Source organism: Chiloscyllium plagiosum, chromosome 19, assembly GCF_004010195.1.
Source record: "Chiloscyllium plagiosum isolate BGI_BamShark_2017 chromosome 19, ASM401019v2, whole genome shotgun sequence".
In the NCBI taxonomy this organism is placed as follows: domain Eukaryota; kingdom Metazoa; phylum Chordata; class Chondrichthyes; order Orectolobiformes; family Hemiscylliidae; genus Chiloscyllium; species Chiloscyllium plagiosum.
In genome coordinates, this window is record NC_057728.1 from 47900718 (window position 1) to 47919450 (window position 18733).

The window sequence follows — 18733 nt, forward strand, 5'->3', positions numbered from 1 at the left end:
ACTTCCTCCTCTGTAATCTGGACATTTTGCAAGATGTCACCATCTAATTCCCTACAGTCAATACCTTCCATATTCTTTTCCACAGTAAATACTGATGCAAAATATTCATTTAGTATCTCCCCCATCTTCTATGGCTCCACACAACGGCCGCCTTGCTGAATTTTGAGGCTATTCTCTCCCTAGTTATCCTTTTGTCCTTAATATATTTGTAAAAACCCTTTGGATTCTCCTTAATTCTATTTGCCAAAGCTCTCTCATGTCTTTAGGTTTTTTTTTGTTTTGTTTGAACTGCTGGTGAACTTTTAAAAATCTTTGTCCCCATTTCTACATTAAATATTTCTTTTTGCTCCAGATGTTGCAGAATATTTATAATTTTACTACCTGTTATACGGAGGAAATCTTTCCTTTTTATCATTAGTTGGTTATTGCAGAAAATGCTTTCAAATCCTGTTGACCTGACGAACAGTTTGCGGCCACAAGATGTCATAACAGAGCACCATGTTCTCAGTGCATAGGTTGGGGCGGTGATGAATGTTAATTGACAGTCATACCTCAGCTACATTTATATTACATCAAGTTAGAGTAAATCCAAATGTGGTATGAGTCAAAATAAGCTCCATAATTTTGATCTTATTATGGATCAAGATTATTATCTTGAAACAAACTGTGTTAGTGTGACAATCCTATTGACCGTGCTGCTGAAAGGTGTTGGAAATTTGCAATAGAGGTCACATTTGCACAATACTTCAGTTATCTGAACAATTACCAACCTGGCAGAATCTTTTGGGTGAGGTGGGAAAGAGAATTATTAAGGATATTTGAAAACATTTGTCATAATTAAGAAGAAAGAAGTATGTTGTGTTTACATAACATCTTTCAAATGCTGAAGATGAATCAATGCACTTCATGACTATTGAAGCTGTTTGTCTGCAGCAAAATGGAACATCCATAGAGACATACAGCATGGAAACAGACCCTTCAGCCCAGGTTTCCCAAACTAAACTCAATCCATTTGCCTTCATTTGGCCTATATTCTTCTAAACCTTTCCTTTCATATGTCTCTCCAAATGTCTTTTAACTGTTGTAACTGTACTTGCATCTATCACTTCCTCTGGAAGTTCATTTCACATATGAACCATCCTCTGTGTAAAAAAAAAAAAGCTGCCCCTCAGATCTCTTTTATTTCTCCTCTCACCTAAAAATTATGCCCTCCAGTTTTGAACATAACCACCATAGGGAAATGATCTTTGCTAGTCACCTTATCTATGCCCTGTCATGATTTGATGAACCTCTATAAGGTCACCTTCAACTTCCTACATTCCAGCGAAGAATGTCCCAGCCTATCCAGCCTCTCCTTATAACTCAAAACCTCCAGTACCAATAACATCCTTGTAAATCTTTTCTGCACCCTTTCCATTTTAATAATATTCTTTCTATAGCAGGTGACCAGATTGGACACAGAATTCCAAAAGTGGCATCACCAATGTTCTGTACAATGCAACATGATGTCCTAACGCCTATATTCAATGGGATGACACCAGACGAGGTGCCACATGTAACAAATTTTGGTGATGTTTTTTAAATGGTTTTGGTTGAAAGATAACCTTTGGGCATTTCTCATTGGGAGAAACATAATCTTTCTCTGCAAATAATGTGTAACCTTTTTAGTTGCCTCTGAAATACCACATTTCTCTTTCAAGCATTAAGAGTACTGTGCTAAGCAATTTTAAACAGCAGCAACACAACTAGCTAATCTTTTTCTGAGGACTTTTCAGAACCTTTTTTAATAAACAAAATTGAAGACAATGCTTCTGTATTCTCCCTTCACTCCAACCCCAATAGAGTCATAGAGATGTACAGCATGGAAACAGACCCTTCGGTTCAACCCGTCCATGCCAACCAGATATCCCAACCCAATCTAGTCCCACCTGCCAGCACCCAGCTCATATCCCTCCAAACCCTTCCTATTCATATACCCATCTAAATGCCCATTAAATGTTGCAATTGTAGCAGCCTCTACCATTTCCTCTGACAGCTCATTCCATATCCTCTGTGTGAAAAAGTTGCCCCTTAGGGCTCTTTTATATCTTTCCCCTCTCACCCTAAACCTATGCCCTCTAGTTCTGGACTCCCTGACCCCAGGGAAAAGACTTTGCCTATTTACCCTATCCATGCCCCTCATTATTTTGTAAATCTCTATAAGGTCACCCCTCAGCCTCCGACGCTCCAGGGAAAACAGCCCCAGCCTGTTCAGCCTCTCCCTATAGCTCAAATCCTCCAACCCTGGCAATACATAAATACTTTTGAAGTATAAACCTGTATGGTTTGGAAAGATGGCTTATTGATGTCTTTAAAATAAGATTTGTTATTACAGACCATGATAGCAAATGATGGTACTGACAATATTCTGAGATAACTACAATAAATGGAAAATCGTGAAATGTTTATATTGTCAATTAACTTCAATTCAAGGAACTAACAGTACAAATCATTTACTTTAAATTATTGATCAGCATTATGTGTTAAATTGTATCCAGTGAAGGTTGCCAACAACATTGACATTACCGTGATGTCTTGTGGCACCAGGACTATTTAATAACTTGCTGGCCAAATGCCTTTTTAATTCACTCAGTGGAGCTGCAGATGGCATTGTGTCAGGTAAGTCTCCAAAGATACAGCATCTCAATTTTTCTGGAAAAGCGCTCTTTCAGCGCAGTGTACACAGCATAAAAACTTGAACAGGAGGCAACTGTCCAGAGTGCAGAATCAAACTTACTGGAAATAATTGAAACATGGCCAGCAAAAGAACAACATTGTATACAAAGTTTAATCCTCGCAAGATGGCTGATATAATTACTATTTCATCAGTCAGAGTTTACTGTAATCAACAGGGTAAATTTATTAAATTTAACCAGAATTTACAACACAATATTAACATACCAGTTATACAGAAAAATACATAGAACTGTGCCAAGGAGCGAGCACCAGTCTAGATCAGACAGGATGGCTAACATTTGTCAATGGCTCTTTCTGTCATCTTCTATTTCTTTTCTGTGTCCCAAATTTTCTTGACTTCTCAAACAGCTCAGGAATATTGGACTGGAGTCTTCCCTGGGAATCCATCCCCATTTACTAATTGCACTGGTGTGTCCCAAAGTCTCTTATTTATTTTCAGGAAAAGACCTGGAAGGGTTGATTGTTCACAAGGTCTTTTTGTCATGTAAAGATTTACATTGTTATGAAATACCCAATATATGTTAAATTCTTTTTCTTTGGGTTGAAGCTGGCCTTCAATGTCTACCACTAGCCATTAGCCTCTTGAGCTTTCACATGTACTTTCAGTTATAGATCAATCAAACTCTTCTGTCGTCTTTGCATAATTTCATATCGTGCTGCTGTTCCCTGACCAACTCCAAATTCTCAGGTAATGTTCCATCTCCAGCATCAAACTAACTCCTAAAAATTTAATTATCCATATTTATCAGATTATCGTTTACTTATGCTCAAGCTGTTATAAGGCCTATTAATGAGCTGCCCACTAAAGGTCATTTAGTCCAATTGCCCTTATTTCTTATCAGATTGTTGAAACATGGGGCTAAATTGTAGATTTGGTTTGGCTAAGTGTGAGTTGTGTCAAGATTTTTGGAGGGATTGATGCCCTAAGGTCCAACAAGATTTCTTGCTATCTCTTATCAAATGCGCCTCATTAACTGTCTACACATCCTTTGGCATTTGTTTCATACAATAATATACCCATCTTACCACATGCCATTCTGGAACAACTCATCATACACCAGGTATCACTGAAAAGCCACCTCATCAAACCATCAAAGACCTCCATACCTTTAGGAAATACCAGTAGTAATAAATTGATATGATTCCAAAAAACAGTTGATGATCCCTCATGTTACAAGCCCGTAGAATCTTATAATTTCTAAAAATAATTTGAATTCCTTGTGTCCATCTTAAAGGGATTGCACAATAAAATTTAAAATTGTAAGGCTTTTACTGAAAGAAACCAGTTAAAAGCAACATTGAGTAAATATTTGGTATGCAACTAGTATGCTAAACAACTGAAAATATATTCCCTAATATCATTAATGTGACCAGTAATATATAATTTTATATCAAATATATAAATCTATGTAAAATTTCTAATATGCTCTGCACAGGATTAAAGTCTTTAAAATCACTCCCAGATTCTAATATTCAAATCTTCCATTTTGCTAAGTCACAATATAGAGTGACCATTGAAAGATGCTTCCCTCAGATTTCTATACTAGCCGTTGGTAGTAAAACCAACTCTGGTGATTTTTCCTTCTGGTTTCCTTGGGGTAAATCCTGTTTAGAATGCCTTGGGATACATCTCTTCAACCAAAGACCATCCTCCCTCATGCATTCTGCCAGGCAGTTCACTGAAAGATAGCGCACTCCTCTTTGCTGACCAAATTAGCTATTGCCTTTTGTCTTTCTGAGAAACCTTTCACTCTTTTAGTCAAAAATGTTGGAGAGTGAAAGCTTGTCCACAATAGCCCAGCTGCTCATATTTCGGGTGTGAATATCTTGCATCTTGTTCTCAATGAATCACAACCTGTCCCCATGGCAACCAAGCCACCTAGACTTGTTGGGTAAAATTTGGACCCTATCACATGTCTCTCTTTGGTACACATTTTATCATGAATTTAAAAAAGACAGTCCAAAACAGAATCATCTTATAAAATCTTGCGTTTGTGTCGTGTCAACTGATTGTCAATTAGCCCACTTTTCTTAAATATTATAAAATGTTGTCCCCCTTTACAATTTCCTCATGAGAGAAAGATAAAAAGTGTCAATAAAAGTGTTTTGCAGGAGCCCTCAAGTTCCTTACCACCAAACAATGATCAAAAATGAATTATTATTGCATTTCATTAAAATCAATTAAAATTAACAACACAATGTACTACTACCTTTCTGTAAGTGAATATACCGAGAAACAAGATTTATCTTTCACCTTATATATCTTCAAATATTGTGAATGGGTTTATCAATGTCCCAGATTTTGTCTCAAATTTTATTTATTTATCTTACTTTTTATTTGAATGGATTAGAATTAGTTGTAAGATAAGAGAACTGACACTTTTTTCCTGTCCTTCTTCTAAGATGGTAAAATTAAAAGATTGTGAGTAACTCGTAGGTATTTACTCATATTTGTTGGTGAGTACTGCTGAGTGCCAATCTTTGTTTAATTATTTTTTCATGAGATATGAGCATCTTTTATTGCCCATTCCAATTTTGTCTTGAGAGGGTAGTGGTGGGTCACCTTCTTGTGTGAAGAAACTAGGTCCAAATTATTTGGAATTGATGCAAAAAATTGATGTGGAATTTGAAAGTTATTTTTCAGCAAATATGTTTTCCAAGCTGCTTTTTCTGTAAAAGAAAAGGGCACTAGTAGCCTGCAAGTATAACATAGAAATCTCCCTTCAAACAGTGTGAGGTTTTCAATAGGAATTATACAGACTTGAAGCAATACAATAACTTAAGGATTCTTACAATGACACGAGCACTGATATGCAAAGCCACAAACTGATAAACGAATTATTCGGTCCAAAGTCTTATTATCTTAATAGAAACAATGCTTTATCTAAACAGATTGACTAACATGGGTGCTGCCTAAATCCTAGCTTTCAATTATAAATTCAAAATAACATTTCTCAGAAACTGAATGAGCAGTTTAATTACAATAGGTGGTTCTTCTCACCTAATATGGGCTAGTGATGAAGGGTGGTCGATTACTAATTGAATAGTAATGTTTCATACCATATTTTAAATGTCCAAAACCCATTATAAATATCTCAAGATAAGTTGAATATGTTGGAATTTATTTGAGGAGATTTGTTAGATTTGGTTCCCTCCACTTTAGATTCATTCTGAACTAAAGATTTTCACATTCTCAGGGATCAAGGTAATATTTCTTTGATGCTTGATGGATCTGCTAACTCTCTTTTAAAATCTTATATATTTTGTGAATAAATTTTCACTTTTAAGTTCTTTCACAGAAATAATAATTAGTTTTCTTATCTTTAGAGGATTTATTTAGCTTTGTGCTTTATACTTTCTGTATAACTGCCAGATTACATTGTTTCTTATATGTATAATTTAAAACTTAAGTTGTTTCATCTAACCTTCTGTATCAAATACTGAGCAAACCCAACTGCTATTCCCTCGTGGTAGGGAAACATTTACTGAGTTTTAACCAAACCATTATAATATCCAGGAGAATTACAACCTAGCTACAAATTTTGACTAATAGCAAGAGAGGAATACTCTTGACTGATTTTCTTCTTTTGGTTGGGGGTTTAGTGGATACCGTGGGTCCAGGCCAAATATCCTGGAGCCTGTTTACCTCAATCTAAAGTTACAGGGAAATGGCTAATCCCACTAACTCCAGGCTTATGATTATAAAACACCACATTTGAACTGTTTCAGCAAATCCGGTGAAGTCACATTCGCATGTTGTAAGGATGGGATTTTTTGGATTTTGACAGCAATATAGCTCCAAGTCAGTTGGAATCAGCAGTTGGTGGTATCCCCATTCACCTGCTGTCTTGCCCTTCTAGGTGACAGAGGTCACGGGTTTGGAAGGTTAAAGGAGCCTTGCAGAGATGCCAAGGTGCATGTTGTCTACAATTTATATTGCGGCAACTGCTGGTGGTGGCCGGAATGAATGTTGAGGCAGTAGCTTGGCTGATGATCAAGTGAACAGCTTTCTCTTGAATGATGTTGAGCTTTTTGAGTGTTGTTGAAGCTGCATTCAGCAAGCAACTGGGAGTACTCCATCATCTTCATGACTTATATCTCACAGATGGTGATCAGGCTTTGGAGGTGAGTTATTGGACAATTCCTAGCCTTTGACCTCTTCTTGTATGCTCTGGAACACTGATCCTCTGATTGAGAAACAGAACTTCTGTAAAAGGTAAAGTGGCCATAGTCTTACCAGACATAGGATTGCTCTATCTTTATGGAGATGCAACTGGTGGTGGTTTACCTTGAGGGTCACTTCACCTCAGGTAAGGGTGGATATCCTTCATGGTAACCTCAGCTGGTGCAGCAATTGAACCCACGCTGTTGGCATTACTTACTCTGCATTGCAAACCAGCCATCCGAGCTAACCAACCCCCGTAACCTTCTGTATAAACATTTCAAAGCACTGATACTAATGGTGTTGTTTATTGTGAATTGAATGTTTAGGATAGCTTGATAGCACACAAAGTGCAATTATATCAAGACACATTAGTGGAAGTTGCTACATTCATCCCTATATGACCAATTACTTGAAGGAATCTCAGCCTGACTGAGCCAGTCATTAAAGAAACACTTATCACTTTGTGAACACTTAGTGATACACCCTGGATGTAGCAGATGGATCTTTGTGTGCTGGAGCCACTGACACGCCTACTGTGCCACAAGAGTTCCCTTTCGGATGACATGGATTCCGCCAAAGCAAGTCCTAATGTCATTCATATTAATATTTAGATGACAGAGATATGTTCTCTTGCAGCTCTTGCAGTTGTCTATTGACAGCAATTTTATATATACTTTTTATTTTGTTTCAGTGACTTTGCATTTTCTTTTCAATCCTCCATCTCAAAGTTGATAAATACAATGACAAAGTTCATAAGATATTAACTGGCAGAAGGCAGAGGGTGTGGATAATGGGGTCTTATTCAGGATGGCAGCCGATGATTAGTGGAGTTCCACAGGGATCAGTGTTGGGACCACAGCTATTCATGTTATACATTAACAATCTAGACAAAGGAACAGAGGGCATTGTTGCTAAGTTCGCCAAATAGCACAAAGCTTGGTTGAGGGACAGGCAGTGTTGAGGAAGTGGGGAGGCTAGGAGAGTAGGAAAAGAAGTGGCAGATGGAATGCAATGGGGCAAAGTGTGAGATGACACTCTTTGGGGAAAGAATAGAGGCATAGACTATTTTCTAAATGGGAAAAGGTGTTGGAAGCCTGAAGCACAAAGAGACTTGGGAGTCCTAGTTCAGAATTGTTTTAAGGTTAACATGCAGGTTCAGTTGGCAATTAGGGCTGCAAATGCAATGCTTGCATTCATTTCAAGAGGGCTAGAATATAAGAGCAGAGATGTATTGTTGAGGCTGTATTGGGCTCTGGTCAAACCCCATTTGAAATATTGTGAGCAGTTTTTGATCCCATCTCAAAGGAAGGATGTATTGACATTGGAGGCGGTCCAGAGGAGAGTATAAGAATGATCCTGGGGATGAAGGGCTTCTCATATGAGGAGTGGTTGAGAAGGATCTCAAAGAAACTTACAGAATCGTGAGAGGTCTGGATAGAGTGGACGTGGGAGAAGATGTTTCCACCAATAGAAGAGGCTTGGACCCCAGGGCATAGCCTCAGAGTGAAGGGATGACCTTTTGGAACTGAGATGAGGGACAATTTCTTCAGCCAGTCAGTGGTTAATCTATGGAACTTATTGCCACAGAAGCCATCAAAGGTTATGAGGTGAAGGCAGGAGAAGAGAGTTAAGAGACATGGCATGATTAGATGGTGGAGCAGAATTAAAAAGTATGGCGCTGGAAAAGCAAAGCAGGTCAGGCTGCATCCAAGGAGCAGGAGAGCCAATGTTTCGGGCATAAGTCTTTTATCAGGAATGTGTAGGGAAAGGAGGCTGAGAGATAAATGGGGCGTGGTGTTGGGGCCGGGGAAGGGTAGGTGGTAGGGGAATAGGCGGATGCAGGTGGGAGGTAATTCTGTAGGTCGGTGGGAACGGTGGACCTGATAGATGGGAAGGAAGGTGAACAAGTAGGACAGGTCAATAGGGCGGTACTAAGTTGGAAAGTTTGATCTGGAATAAGGTGGGGAAAGGGGAGATTTGGAAACCAGTGAAGTCAGTGTTGATGCCGCGTGGTTTTCGGGTCCTGAGGCAGAAGGTGAGGCGTCTTTCCTCCAGTTGGCAGGTGGTGGAGGAGGTCCAGGATTTGCCTGTCTTTGGAGAGTATGGGAGGGGGAGTTGAAGTAGTCGGCCACATAGTGGTTAGGTTGTTTGGTGTGTGTGTCCCAGAGATGTTCCCTGAACCACTCTGCAAGTTGGTGTCCTGTCTCCCCGATGTTGAGGAGACCACACAGTAGGTGAGGTGGGTGGATGTGCAGGAAAATCTCTGCCAGATTTGAAATGATCTTTTAGGGCCTTGGATGGAGGTGAGGGTGCAGGTTTTACACCTTATGCTGCAGCAAGGGGAGGTGTTGGGTGTGGAGGGTGGGTTCAGTGGGGGGGGGGGGGCATGGACTTAATGAGGGAGTCGTGGAAGGAATGGTCTCTCTGGAATGCAGGTAGGAGTGGACGTAATGGCCAAACCGCCTGATTGTGCTCGTATATCTTAATATGTTATAGCCTTATAATAGTTGAGGGTGGCCATTTGGGTAGAAAGACTTGCGCACACACCCCTGATTGTTGCTACACCGACCCCAGGGACTGCCACTTGACACTCCAGTCTAAACCTTCACTCCTTGTCCCTACAACTTTAGAAAACTCTCTGCAAAATTAATCAATGGGCATTGTAGTTTTTAGAATGCAAGCCATCGATCGAAATAACAAACAATAGTTTGTTTGGAGTTGGCGGGTTTATTTTGTTAATAAACACATTTGTGTGGCCTCAGAGTCCCCTAGCTCCCCCGGGGAACCCCTTTTGGTACATGGCTACAACATCCCCATCGCCGCCCAACGTGTTGCGCAATATCCAATGCAGCAAGGCGCAGCCGCCCTTTGGAAGATTTCATTTCAAGCAGTTTGCGAAGTGGGAGGGATACTTTCAATGATCTAGTCAGCAAAGCAGTGGGAGAAGCGGCATCTTAAAATTTCACTCGGGCGGCCGAGAGGTAAAAACCGGGAGAATGGTTGGAGTTAATAAATGCATCAAGTATTCCATGTTCATCTTCAACGTTTTGTTTTGGGTGAGCTGTTGTATTCTTTTTTAAATTTCATCTCATCAATTCCCGCATTGCAGAAAGTACTGTGAACCAAACTAGTTAAGATTTGTGCATGCGAAACTAACGTTTGCATTTCCCGATTTAATCATGTTTTATTTCACCCCCATCCTAATATCGAGTTGATGTAAGATGGTACCACACTGAGTCCCTTGCTTAGGAGTTACCAATTGAGACGTGAACATTTAATTGCTCGCTTCCCGTTTAACAAGCTGTACCCCCAATAATGGTTCGTTTTGTTAAATTGTGAGCTCTCAATCGTAAAATTTTTCAAAACAAAAATTGGCGGGGATTTTTTTTTCTGTGATCGCAACCAGAGATTGTGATCCCAGCATCACAAGACTTCAACTTCTGAGCTTCCTGCTCCAAACAGCCTTTCTGGCAATTTTTAATATTGTGATATCGCCCATAAATAAGTCCTGTAATATGAAGTGAAACCCACGTGTCAGTTCACAAGTTGTTGAGCTTTAAGTTCTGGAGGTTTGGCGACCCTAATTGCTGGAATTGATATTTTACATGCCATGTTCTGAGAAATTGATCAGCCGGGGCAACACAGTGGTTAGCATTGCTGCCTCATAGTACCAGGGACCCAGGTTCGATTCCATCCTCGGGTGATTGCGTGGGTTTCCTCCGGGTGCTCTGGTTTCCTCCCACAGTCCAAAGATGTGCAGGCCAGGCGAATTGGCCGTGGTAAATTGCCCATAGTATTAGGTGCATTAGTTAGAGGGAAATAGGTCCGGGTGGGTTACTCTTCCGATGGTCAGTGTGGACTTGTTGGGCCAAAGGGCCTGTTTCCACACTGTAGGGAATCTAATCTAATGTGTGGGTTTCCTTCAGGTGCTCTGATTTCCTCCCACAGTTCAAAGATGTACAGGTTAGGTGGATTGGCCATGGTACATGGGGGGGTTAGGAGGATAGCTTCGGGGTAGGTCTGGTTAGGATGCTCTTTGGAGAGTCAGTGTGGACTTGATGGATTGAATGGCCTGCTTCCACAATATAATTTCTGCAGTGCATCTTGGAGATACTGCTATTACTGGTGTTGGCGGGTGTGGATTTGGTGCCAGTCAGGCTGGGTGATTTATCCTGGATGATGTCAAGCTTCTGGTGTTTTTGGAGCTACACCCATCCAAGCAAGTGGGGAGTATTCCATCACACTCCCGACTTGTGTCTTGTAGATGGTGGAAAGGTTTTGGGGAGTCAGGAGGGGAGTTATTTGCCAAGGTGTTACTAACCTCTGACCTGCACTTGTAACCAATGTTTATTGGTGAGTCCAGTTGAGTTTCTGGTAAATGGTAACACTCAGGATGTTGATAGTAGGGGGTTTCAGTGATGGTAATGCTGTTGAATGTCAAGCAGGGGTGGTTAGATTTTCTTACTGGAGATGGTAATTGTCAGGTGCAAAACCATACTTGCCACTTGTCAGTCCAAATCTGGATATTATCCAGATCTCATTGCATTTGAACGTGGACTGCATCAATATCTGAGGAGTCACAAATGTTGCTGAACATTGTTCAATCCTAAGCAAAAATCCCCACTTTTGACATGAAGGTCATTTAATGAAGTAGCTGAATATGGCTGGGCCTATAACACTACCCTGTGGAACTCCTGGGATGATTGACCCTCTAACAACCACAACTATCTGCCTATGTGCAAAATATGGCTCCAACCAGTGGACAATTCACCCCTGATACTCCTGGATTCTAGTTTTACAGGGACTCTTTGCCAAGTGCAGTCACTCTCACCTCACCTCTGGAACTCAGCTCTTTTGTCCATATTTGAACCACAGCTATATTGAGGTCAGGAGCTGAGTGGCCCTGGTGGAACCCAGACTGGGTGTTAGTGAGCAGGTTAGTGCCGAGCAGGTGCTGCTTGATAATGCTGACACCTTCAATGACTTCATTGGAGATTGAGAATAGACTGATGGGACAGTAGTTGATCAGGTTGGATTTGTCCTGCTTTTGGTGTATAGGACATAGTTGGGAAATTTTCCATTGTCGGGTAGCTGCCAGTGTTTTAACTCTACTGGAAGAGCTTGGCTTAGGGAGCGGCAAGTTTTGGAGCACAGGAATATTGTCAGGGCCCATAGCCTTTGCAGTATCCAGTGCCTCCAATTGTTCCTTGATATCGCATTGAGTGAATCAAATTCAAGGTGTATATATGTATGTAAAGTAAACAGACACTCACTGTATCCTTGTTTAAAAAAGTAATTTGTTTTCCTTCAGCCAGTCAGTATTTATTTGTCCTCATAAATGATCATTTTCATTTAAGGTCTTACTCTTTATTACATCTGTCAGCCTCAAATAAGTTGCTTTCCATTTTGCTAGTGCTGAAAGCCATTGCTGATGTGTACATTCACAAAGGTTCATGAACATAACAAAGCCATAAAAAGGTTGTATGAAATAGTGAATTCCAAGTCATCTTCAGCAGAAAGGCCCTGCAAAAGATATCACTTTGGGATTTGTTTCAGCCACACCTTGCATCCAGTTTGATGCAACCCTTTGGCATTGATCTCCTTGCATGTAACATCTGAGGAAAAATGTTTCCTTCTGGGACAGAATGCGTCTGAGAATTAAATTACTAATCTGTCTTTGTGCTTGCATTTTAGCATTTATTATAAAATGAAAACCATTGAACATTGATGCAAAGTAACAGCCTAAACCATATCATCTGTATTGTTTCTTCGCTTTGGGTGTTCGTTTTTTGTCTTTGCCGATGTTTATATCTCTTTATGTATGGCACTTTTACATAGTTCATTCCAATTCTTTCATTTTTCTTTTTTGGATACGTTGTTTTATTTTAATTGAACTTGAAAATTACTGAGTTATACCTGATGGGCTCTTGTGCAGTGGTAGTATCCCTACCTCTGAGTCAGGACACCTGGGTTCAACTCCCTCCTGTTCCAAAAGGTATAACAACCTCACTGAACAGGATGATTAGAAAATATTCTGTGTTATAATCTCAGCTACATACAGGCTACATATACATATCATGCAATTGAACAGGCAAATATTCACCTATAATATTGCAATCTGCATAAAGAACTATAACTCTTAAGGAGAATTAGACTCCCAGCTAATAACGGAAAGAATGACAGGTCCGAATTTCATATTTTAAAACATACCAAACAAGTGAAAAATTTACCGTGTACTATTTCATTTTGTGGGCAACTTTTATACTTTAAACAAGAAAAATTTATCAGTGCTTGAATTTACTTTAGCAAATGATCCTAATGGACTCAAGTAACTGTGTTTTGCCAGGTAATAATTTGCCAGTCTCTTTCCTCTGTTCTTTCGAGTATTACTTAGCTTCACCACTAACAGTAAAACCTGTTCCAATGATTCTTCTTTCCCTGGCCTTACCAAAATCTATACAAGACTCCAGGATGTGACTCGTTTTGACTACAGATGGTCTCTCTTCCATGTCTGGCTGTGGTGACTCTCAATGTTGAGTGATCTCATCTCTCGTGCTGCACAGAACTGCAGACTGTAATATTCATTGGATTACAGGCACAAAAATCAATCTCAAAAATGACTTCATCTGCCCTTTTTTCCCATAACAACACAAAGCATATTAACCATGCTTCAAAATAGATGTGCTAACTAATTACTCTTGACCACATATCCCTTTCATTTGAGCAGTAAATTGATAATTTATGACATAACTGCAAATCACGAACATCTACAACAGCTTTCTGTGATTTGGAGACTCGGAATCCATTAATTTGTTTATCCAGGCTTTCTGTTGTCCAGAATGCAGGACAGGTCACATGAACCCCATTTATCATAAAGTTAAAGCTGTAATTCCAAAATATAATAAGCTTATAAAACTCATAATTGGGGCTATTATGGTGCAATGGTAGTGTCCCTTCCTCTAAGCCAGAATGTAAGGGTTCAAGTATCATCTGCTCCAGGGGTGTGTTATAACCTGTCTGATTTAAAATATCTATAAGCTCATAATTATAACATCATGTAACAATTGTATGAAAGTTGATCCTATGACTACTTTGTCTAAAGGTCACAACATTTTCTGTTTGCCATCTGCTCACTACTGAAGTCAAACTTGACATCATGCAAAATATACATTCATAACTCACAGAATAGGACAGCATTGAGAGAAGCTATTCAGTTCCATGTGGCCTTGAGTATCAACACATGCTGTAAAAGTTACCACCTCTCTGGTATGCACTTGGTTCCTGCCAATCCCATCGTTTAATTTGGAAACATGGTATCATGAAGGAACAGTAGATACACAGCCTAGATTGAATTTAAGATTATTGACGTTGCAGACAACTAATTGTTAGTAGTTAGGACTTTCAGGATTTCAGACAAAAATAAGAGATTTGGGAGGAAACTCTGCATACATTGTGGGGAGATGCAGATTAAATGACATGGTGGAAAATCTGGCATGTGGCTGCCCTGGAGTAAAGCACAATGAAAATCCCAGAAAGAACTCTGGTTCTCGTGGCTCCATCTGAGTTTTTGCCCATTTTCACAGATTAAGCGGCACTTCCCAGTAGATAATAGGCCTATCATGTTTCATGCTTCTGAACAGTTGTGTGGCATCAAAGACAAATAACTATATTCTGTCAACATTTGTATGGAATGCTCTAGATAAGCAGCCATGACCTTCTAAGATGGATGTCCTGACAAAGAAAGCATTTCATTGAAAGTAATCTTCACGAGATTCCAAGATTTCAAGTAATGGGGCCATACATATTTCCATTGGCAGCTTGTTCCATTGTAGGATTGTCCTCGTGAGGAAAGCTTGTTGATATACTCTCTTGGTTTGTATGGATGGTTACCTTTTATGTTGTTAGAGCATATTGTATGTGTCAAGCTCCCACCTGCTCATTCAGTTTCACAGAACATGGCTAGTCTATTTTTTTCCCCACCCACTCCAAATCTTTGATCAAGGATACAACAACAGTCTTTTTCCCATGCTTTTTTTTTGCATATTTCTGCAGCATGTTTTTGGATCATTTCAAACTTGAATGCTCCTTATATAAGGTTGCCACACACAATGTCCATACTCGAGGATAGTATGAAACAAAGAACCACGGATTCTTGAGATCTGAAATAAAAATATGAAATTGCTGGTGAAACTCAGCAAGTCTGATTGCATCTGTGGAGAGAAAACAGTTAACATTTTAAATCTAGTCCTGAAGAAGTGTCAGTGGACTCTTGGTCCATACTCCAGAGATGGATGAACAAATATTTGTAAGCTTTAACTCTGCTCAAACCCTGTTTTGCTTTGGATATTATCAGCTGAATGTAGAATCCCTATTGAAATTGTTTATAATATAACCCCTAAATAAGACGGTAGATTAATTTGTCGGAGAATTTGATTGCAGAAGTGAAAGCTATTTAGCTATTTAGAATACACATGACATAGCTTTTTTTTTCTCATCGAATGCCACCTTCTGTTAGTCCTGAAAATTTTTGCAGTTCTGGAAGATTATCTTGCCATGAATTGTTATGACTTGAGCTTTGCCTGATGCATCTCCAAATAGTCACACCTTGTCTTTTATCTTGTTGGGGATGTTGTTTAGATTTGTCAAGAAGGGCAAAAATGCTAACACGATTCCTTGGGACACTGCAGCATCTCTCGGAGAGGGTGATTTCCCCATCGCTGATCATTGTTTGTCTTCTGTTGATAAGGAAGAGCCAGATCTAATTAATTTTGTCTCCTGATTTCATGAGTGGAGTTTGAATAAAAGATTTTCAAAAGCTTTTGCGAAATCTAGTATTACCGTGCAAACGTTTTCGTCTTGAAGCAAGATCATTGACATTCTGTAAAAGTTGTGTTGCAATTTATCATTTTGCCTGAAAGCCATGCTGAGCAGCTACTATAGAATGAGCTTCATGACATAATATGTTCAAGCAATTTGAACATTAGGTGAGGGATACCAGCCTATAGTTTTCTGGCTGACATTTTTGAAAATTAAGGAGAACACAGATACCTTTGATCAAGTCATGCAGCACAGAAATAGGCCCTCTGGATCAGCTCTTGCATGCTGACCAGGCAAGATTTGCGTGTTTTTGGCCCTTATCCCTCAAAACCTTTCCTGTTGATGTACCTGTTCAAATGTCTTTTAGATGTTGTAATTGTACCTGCCTCTACCACTTCCTCTGGCAGCCTGTTCCATGTACACACCACCCTCTGTGTGGAAAGCGTTGCCCCTCATGTTACTGTCAAATCTTACTAATCTCACCTTAAAATGATCCCCTCTCGTTTTGAACTCCCCTACCTTGGGGTAAAGGCCTTGGCTATTCACCTTATCTATGCCCCTCATGATTTTATAAACCCCTATAAGGTCACTCTTCAGCCTCTGAAATTTTGTTCATTACTTCAATTTCAGAAAAAAAGTTCTTGAATTTACAAGAGTTCAACTTTCAACTCAAAGTCCCATTTACAAATTTGTTCTTGACACCACCATAGATCTCAAACAGTGTTGAGACAGAGTACAGGAAAGAGATAAAGAGCTTAGTGCCATGGTGTAAAGACAACAAACTCCTGCTCAATGTCAGCAAAACAAAGGAAGCAGAGTTGAGGCCAAGCCCCTGTCTCTATCAGTGGTGTGGAGGTGGAAGTGGTCAAGTTGTAGGAGTAAATATCACCAACAATCTACTGGCCCATGTCAACACTGCAGTCAAGAAAACAGACTAACACTCTGTCCTCAGAGGGCTAAGGAAATTTGGCATGTCCACGATGACTCTTAGCAATTTTTAGAGATGCAGCATAGAAACATCCTATCTGAATGTATCACAGCTTGGTATGGAAACAGCTCTGACCAAGACTGTACGAAAATTGCAGAGGGTTGTGAGTGCTGCCCAGTCCATCCTTCATGGTTAGAGACAAAACCCTGCAGATGATAGAATCCAAAATAGACAGGGAGGAGGCAGGAAAAACATAGCAAGCGAAGCAGCATCTGGGAATGAAGAAGTCGATATTTTGTGTGTAACCCTTACAATCCGAAATGTTGACTTCTCCACCTCCTGATGCTGTCGGGCTTGATGTTTTCTTCCAGTCTCCTGCCAGTCCATCATGCCCTTCTATTGCCCCTGTCTACACTTACAGCTGCCTCCAGGAAAGCAGCCAACATAATCAAAGACCCTCCCACCCTGATCATACTTTCCACCACTATCTTCTGTCGGGCAGAAGATAGAAAAATTTGAAAACATGTACCGTCCGATTCAAGAATAGCTTCTTCCTCGCTGTTATCAGACTTATGAGCAGACCTCTCATATATTAGAGGTGATCTTTCTCTGCACTTTTTCTACGGCTGTAACATTACATTCTGGACTCTATTCTATTAACCTGACATATTTATGTAAAGTATGATTTGTTTGGGTAGCATGCAAAACAATACTTTTCACTGTTGGTACATGTGACCAGACTAAATCAAATCAAATTCAGGAAAATCTGTTGTTAAGTTCACTAATAAACATTTACAGATTAATGAAAAACATGAATATGGAACTTTGAAATCAGAATTCATTACGGACAGAATTGTTGTTAGAATTCTTGATGAAACTTTGCCCACTGCCGATTTTATCTTTGGAGAAAGTTATTGAAATTGTGCTGGAAGCAGAAATCAGAAGCGGCACAGTGACTAACCAAAGCCCAGCCATGACAAATGAATACTGTATTTGTAAAACTGTAGCTCACTTCCAGAAGATGTACAGAAGCAAGATACCACTACAGAACAGCAAAATGCTGGTGGTCTCAGACCGAGGTCTACATTGCAGAACACTGATGATCATTAGTGGTGCCTCAGGCAATCTTAGAGGGCTTTGCTGATCCAAACTACCAGAAGAAACAACATTTGTCTAGGCCTATGGGGGCATCCTGTTAACTTGAACCGTGATATCAGCATGAGTATCAGATACTCACGCTGTGGGCAGCACGGTGGCACAGTGGTTAGCACTGCTGCCTCACAGCGCCTGAGACCCGGGTTCGAGACCCGGGTTCAATTCCCGCCTCAGGCGACTGACTGTGTGGAGTTTGCACGTTCTCCCCGTGTCTGCGTGGGTTTCCTCCGGGTGCTCCGGTTTCCTCCCACAGTCCAAAAGATGTGCAGGGTCAGGTGAATTGGCCATGCTAAATTGCCCGTAGTGTTAGGTAAGAGGTAAATGTAGGGGTATGGGTGGGTTTCGCTTCGGCGGGTCGGTGTGGACTTGTTGGGCCGAAGGGCCTGTTTCCACACTGTAATGTAATCTAATCTAATCTAATAATATAGCATGGCTGAAGAAGCAAAAGATACTGTCTACAGAGATGATTCCACATGGCACAGCTGGAATGATTGTTGAGAACATGCAATGCTACAATTGACATTGCAACATAATGAACGTGGCGATTTGAAAATGTGAATGTTGTTCCTGATCAAGAGTTGTTATTTTTGATTCTTCACGCATATTTTGACCTCAACTTCATTCGGAAAGATGGAGAAGGCTGACAGCCTCCCAGAAGACAACTGGTACAGGAGCAAATTGGCCAACCAGTCGAGGATTTCACCTTGGCTTGTAGCAGAACCCAAACAGAAGAGAGAATCCAGGGAAGCCTTCAGAAATGAGATAACAAGAATCCAGAGAAAGTATATTCCTGTCAGGGTGAAAGGGAAGGCTGGTAGGTATAGGAATGCTGGATGACTAAAGAAATTGAGGGTTTGGTTAAGAAAAAGAAGGATGCATATGTCAGGTATAGACAGGATAGATCGAGTGAATCCTTAGAAGAGTATAAAGCA

General features: G+C 40.2%; 1 protein-coding gene across 5 annotated transcripts in view; it reads left to right on the forward strand.

The window, feature by feature from the left end:
* LOC122559760 (tetraspanin-8-like) overlaps window positions 1-18733 on the forward strand; it is an 84338-nt gene that overhangs the window by 41432 nt on the left and 24173 nt on the right. The window contains exon 1 of one of the 5 annotated variants that reach the window (XM_043709745.1): window positions 9780-9957. The exons of 2 other annotated variants lie outside the window; for them this stretch is intronic. In XM_043709745.1, the coding sequence (XP_043565680.1) occupies window positions 9898-9957 (60 nt within the window). In that variant the 5' untranslated portion in view covers window positions 9780-9897. Of the gene's footprint in view, window positions 1-9779; window positions 9958-18733 lie in introns of those variants that run through there. 2 more of the 5 variants (XM_043709741.1, XM_043709743.1) reach the window with 2 other exon arrangements.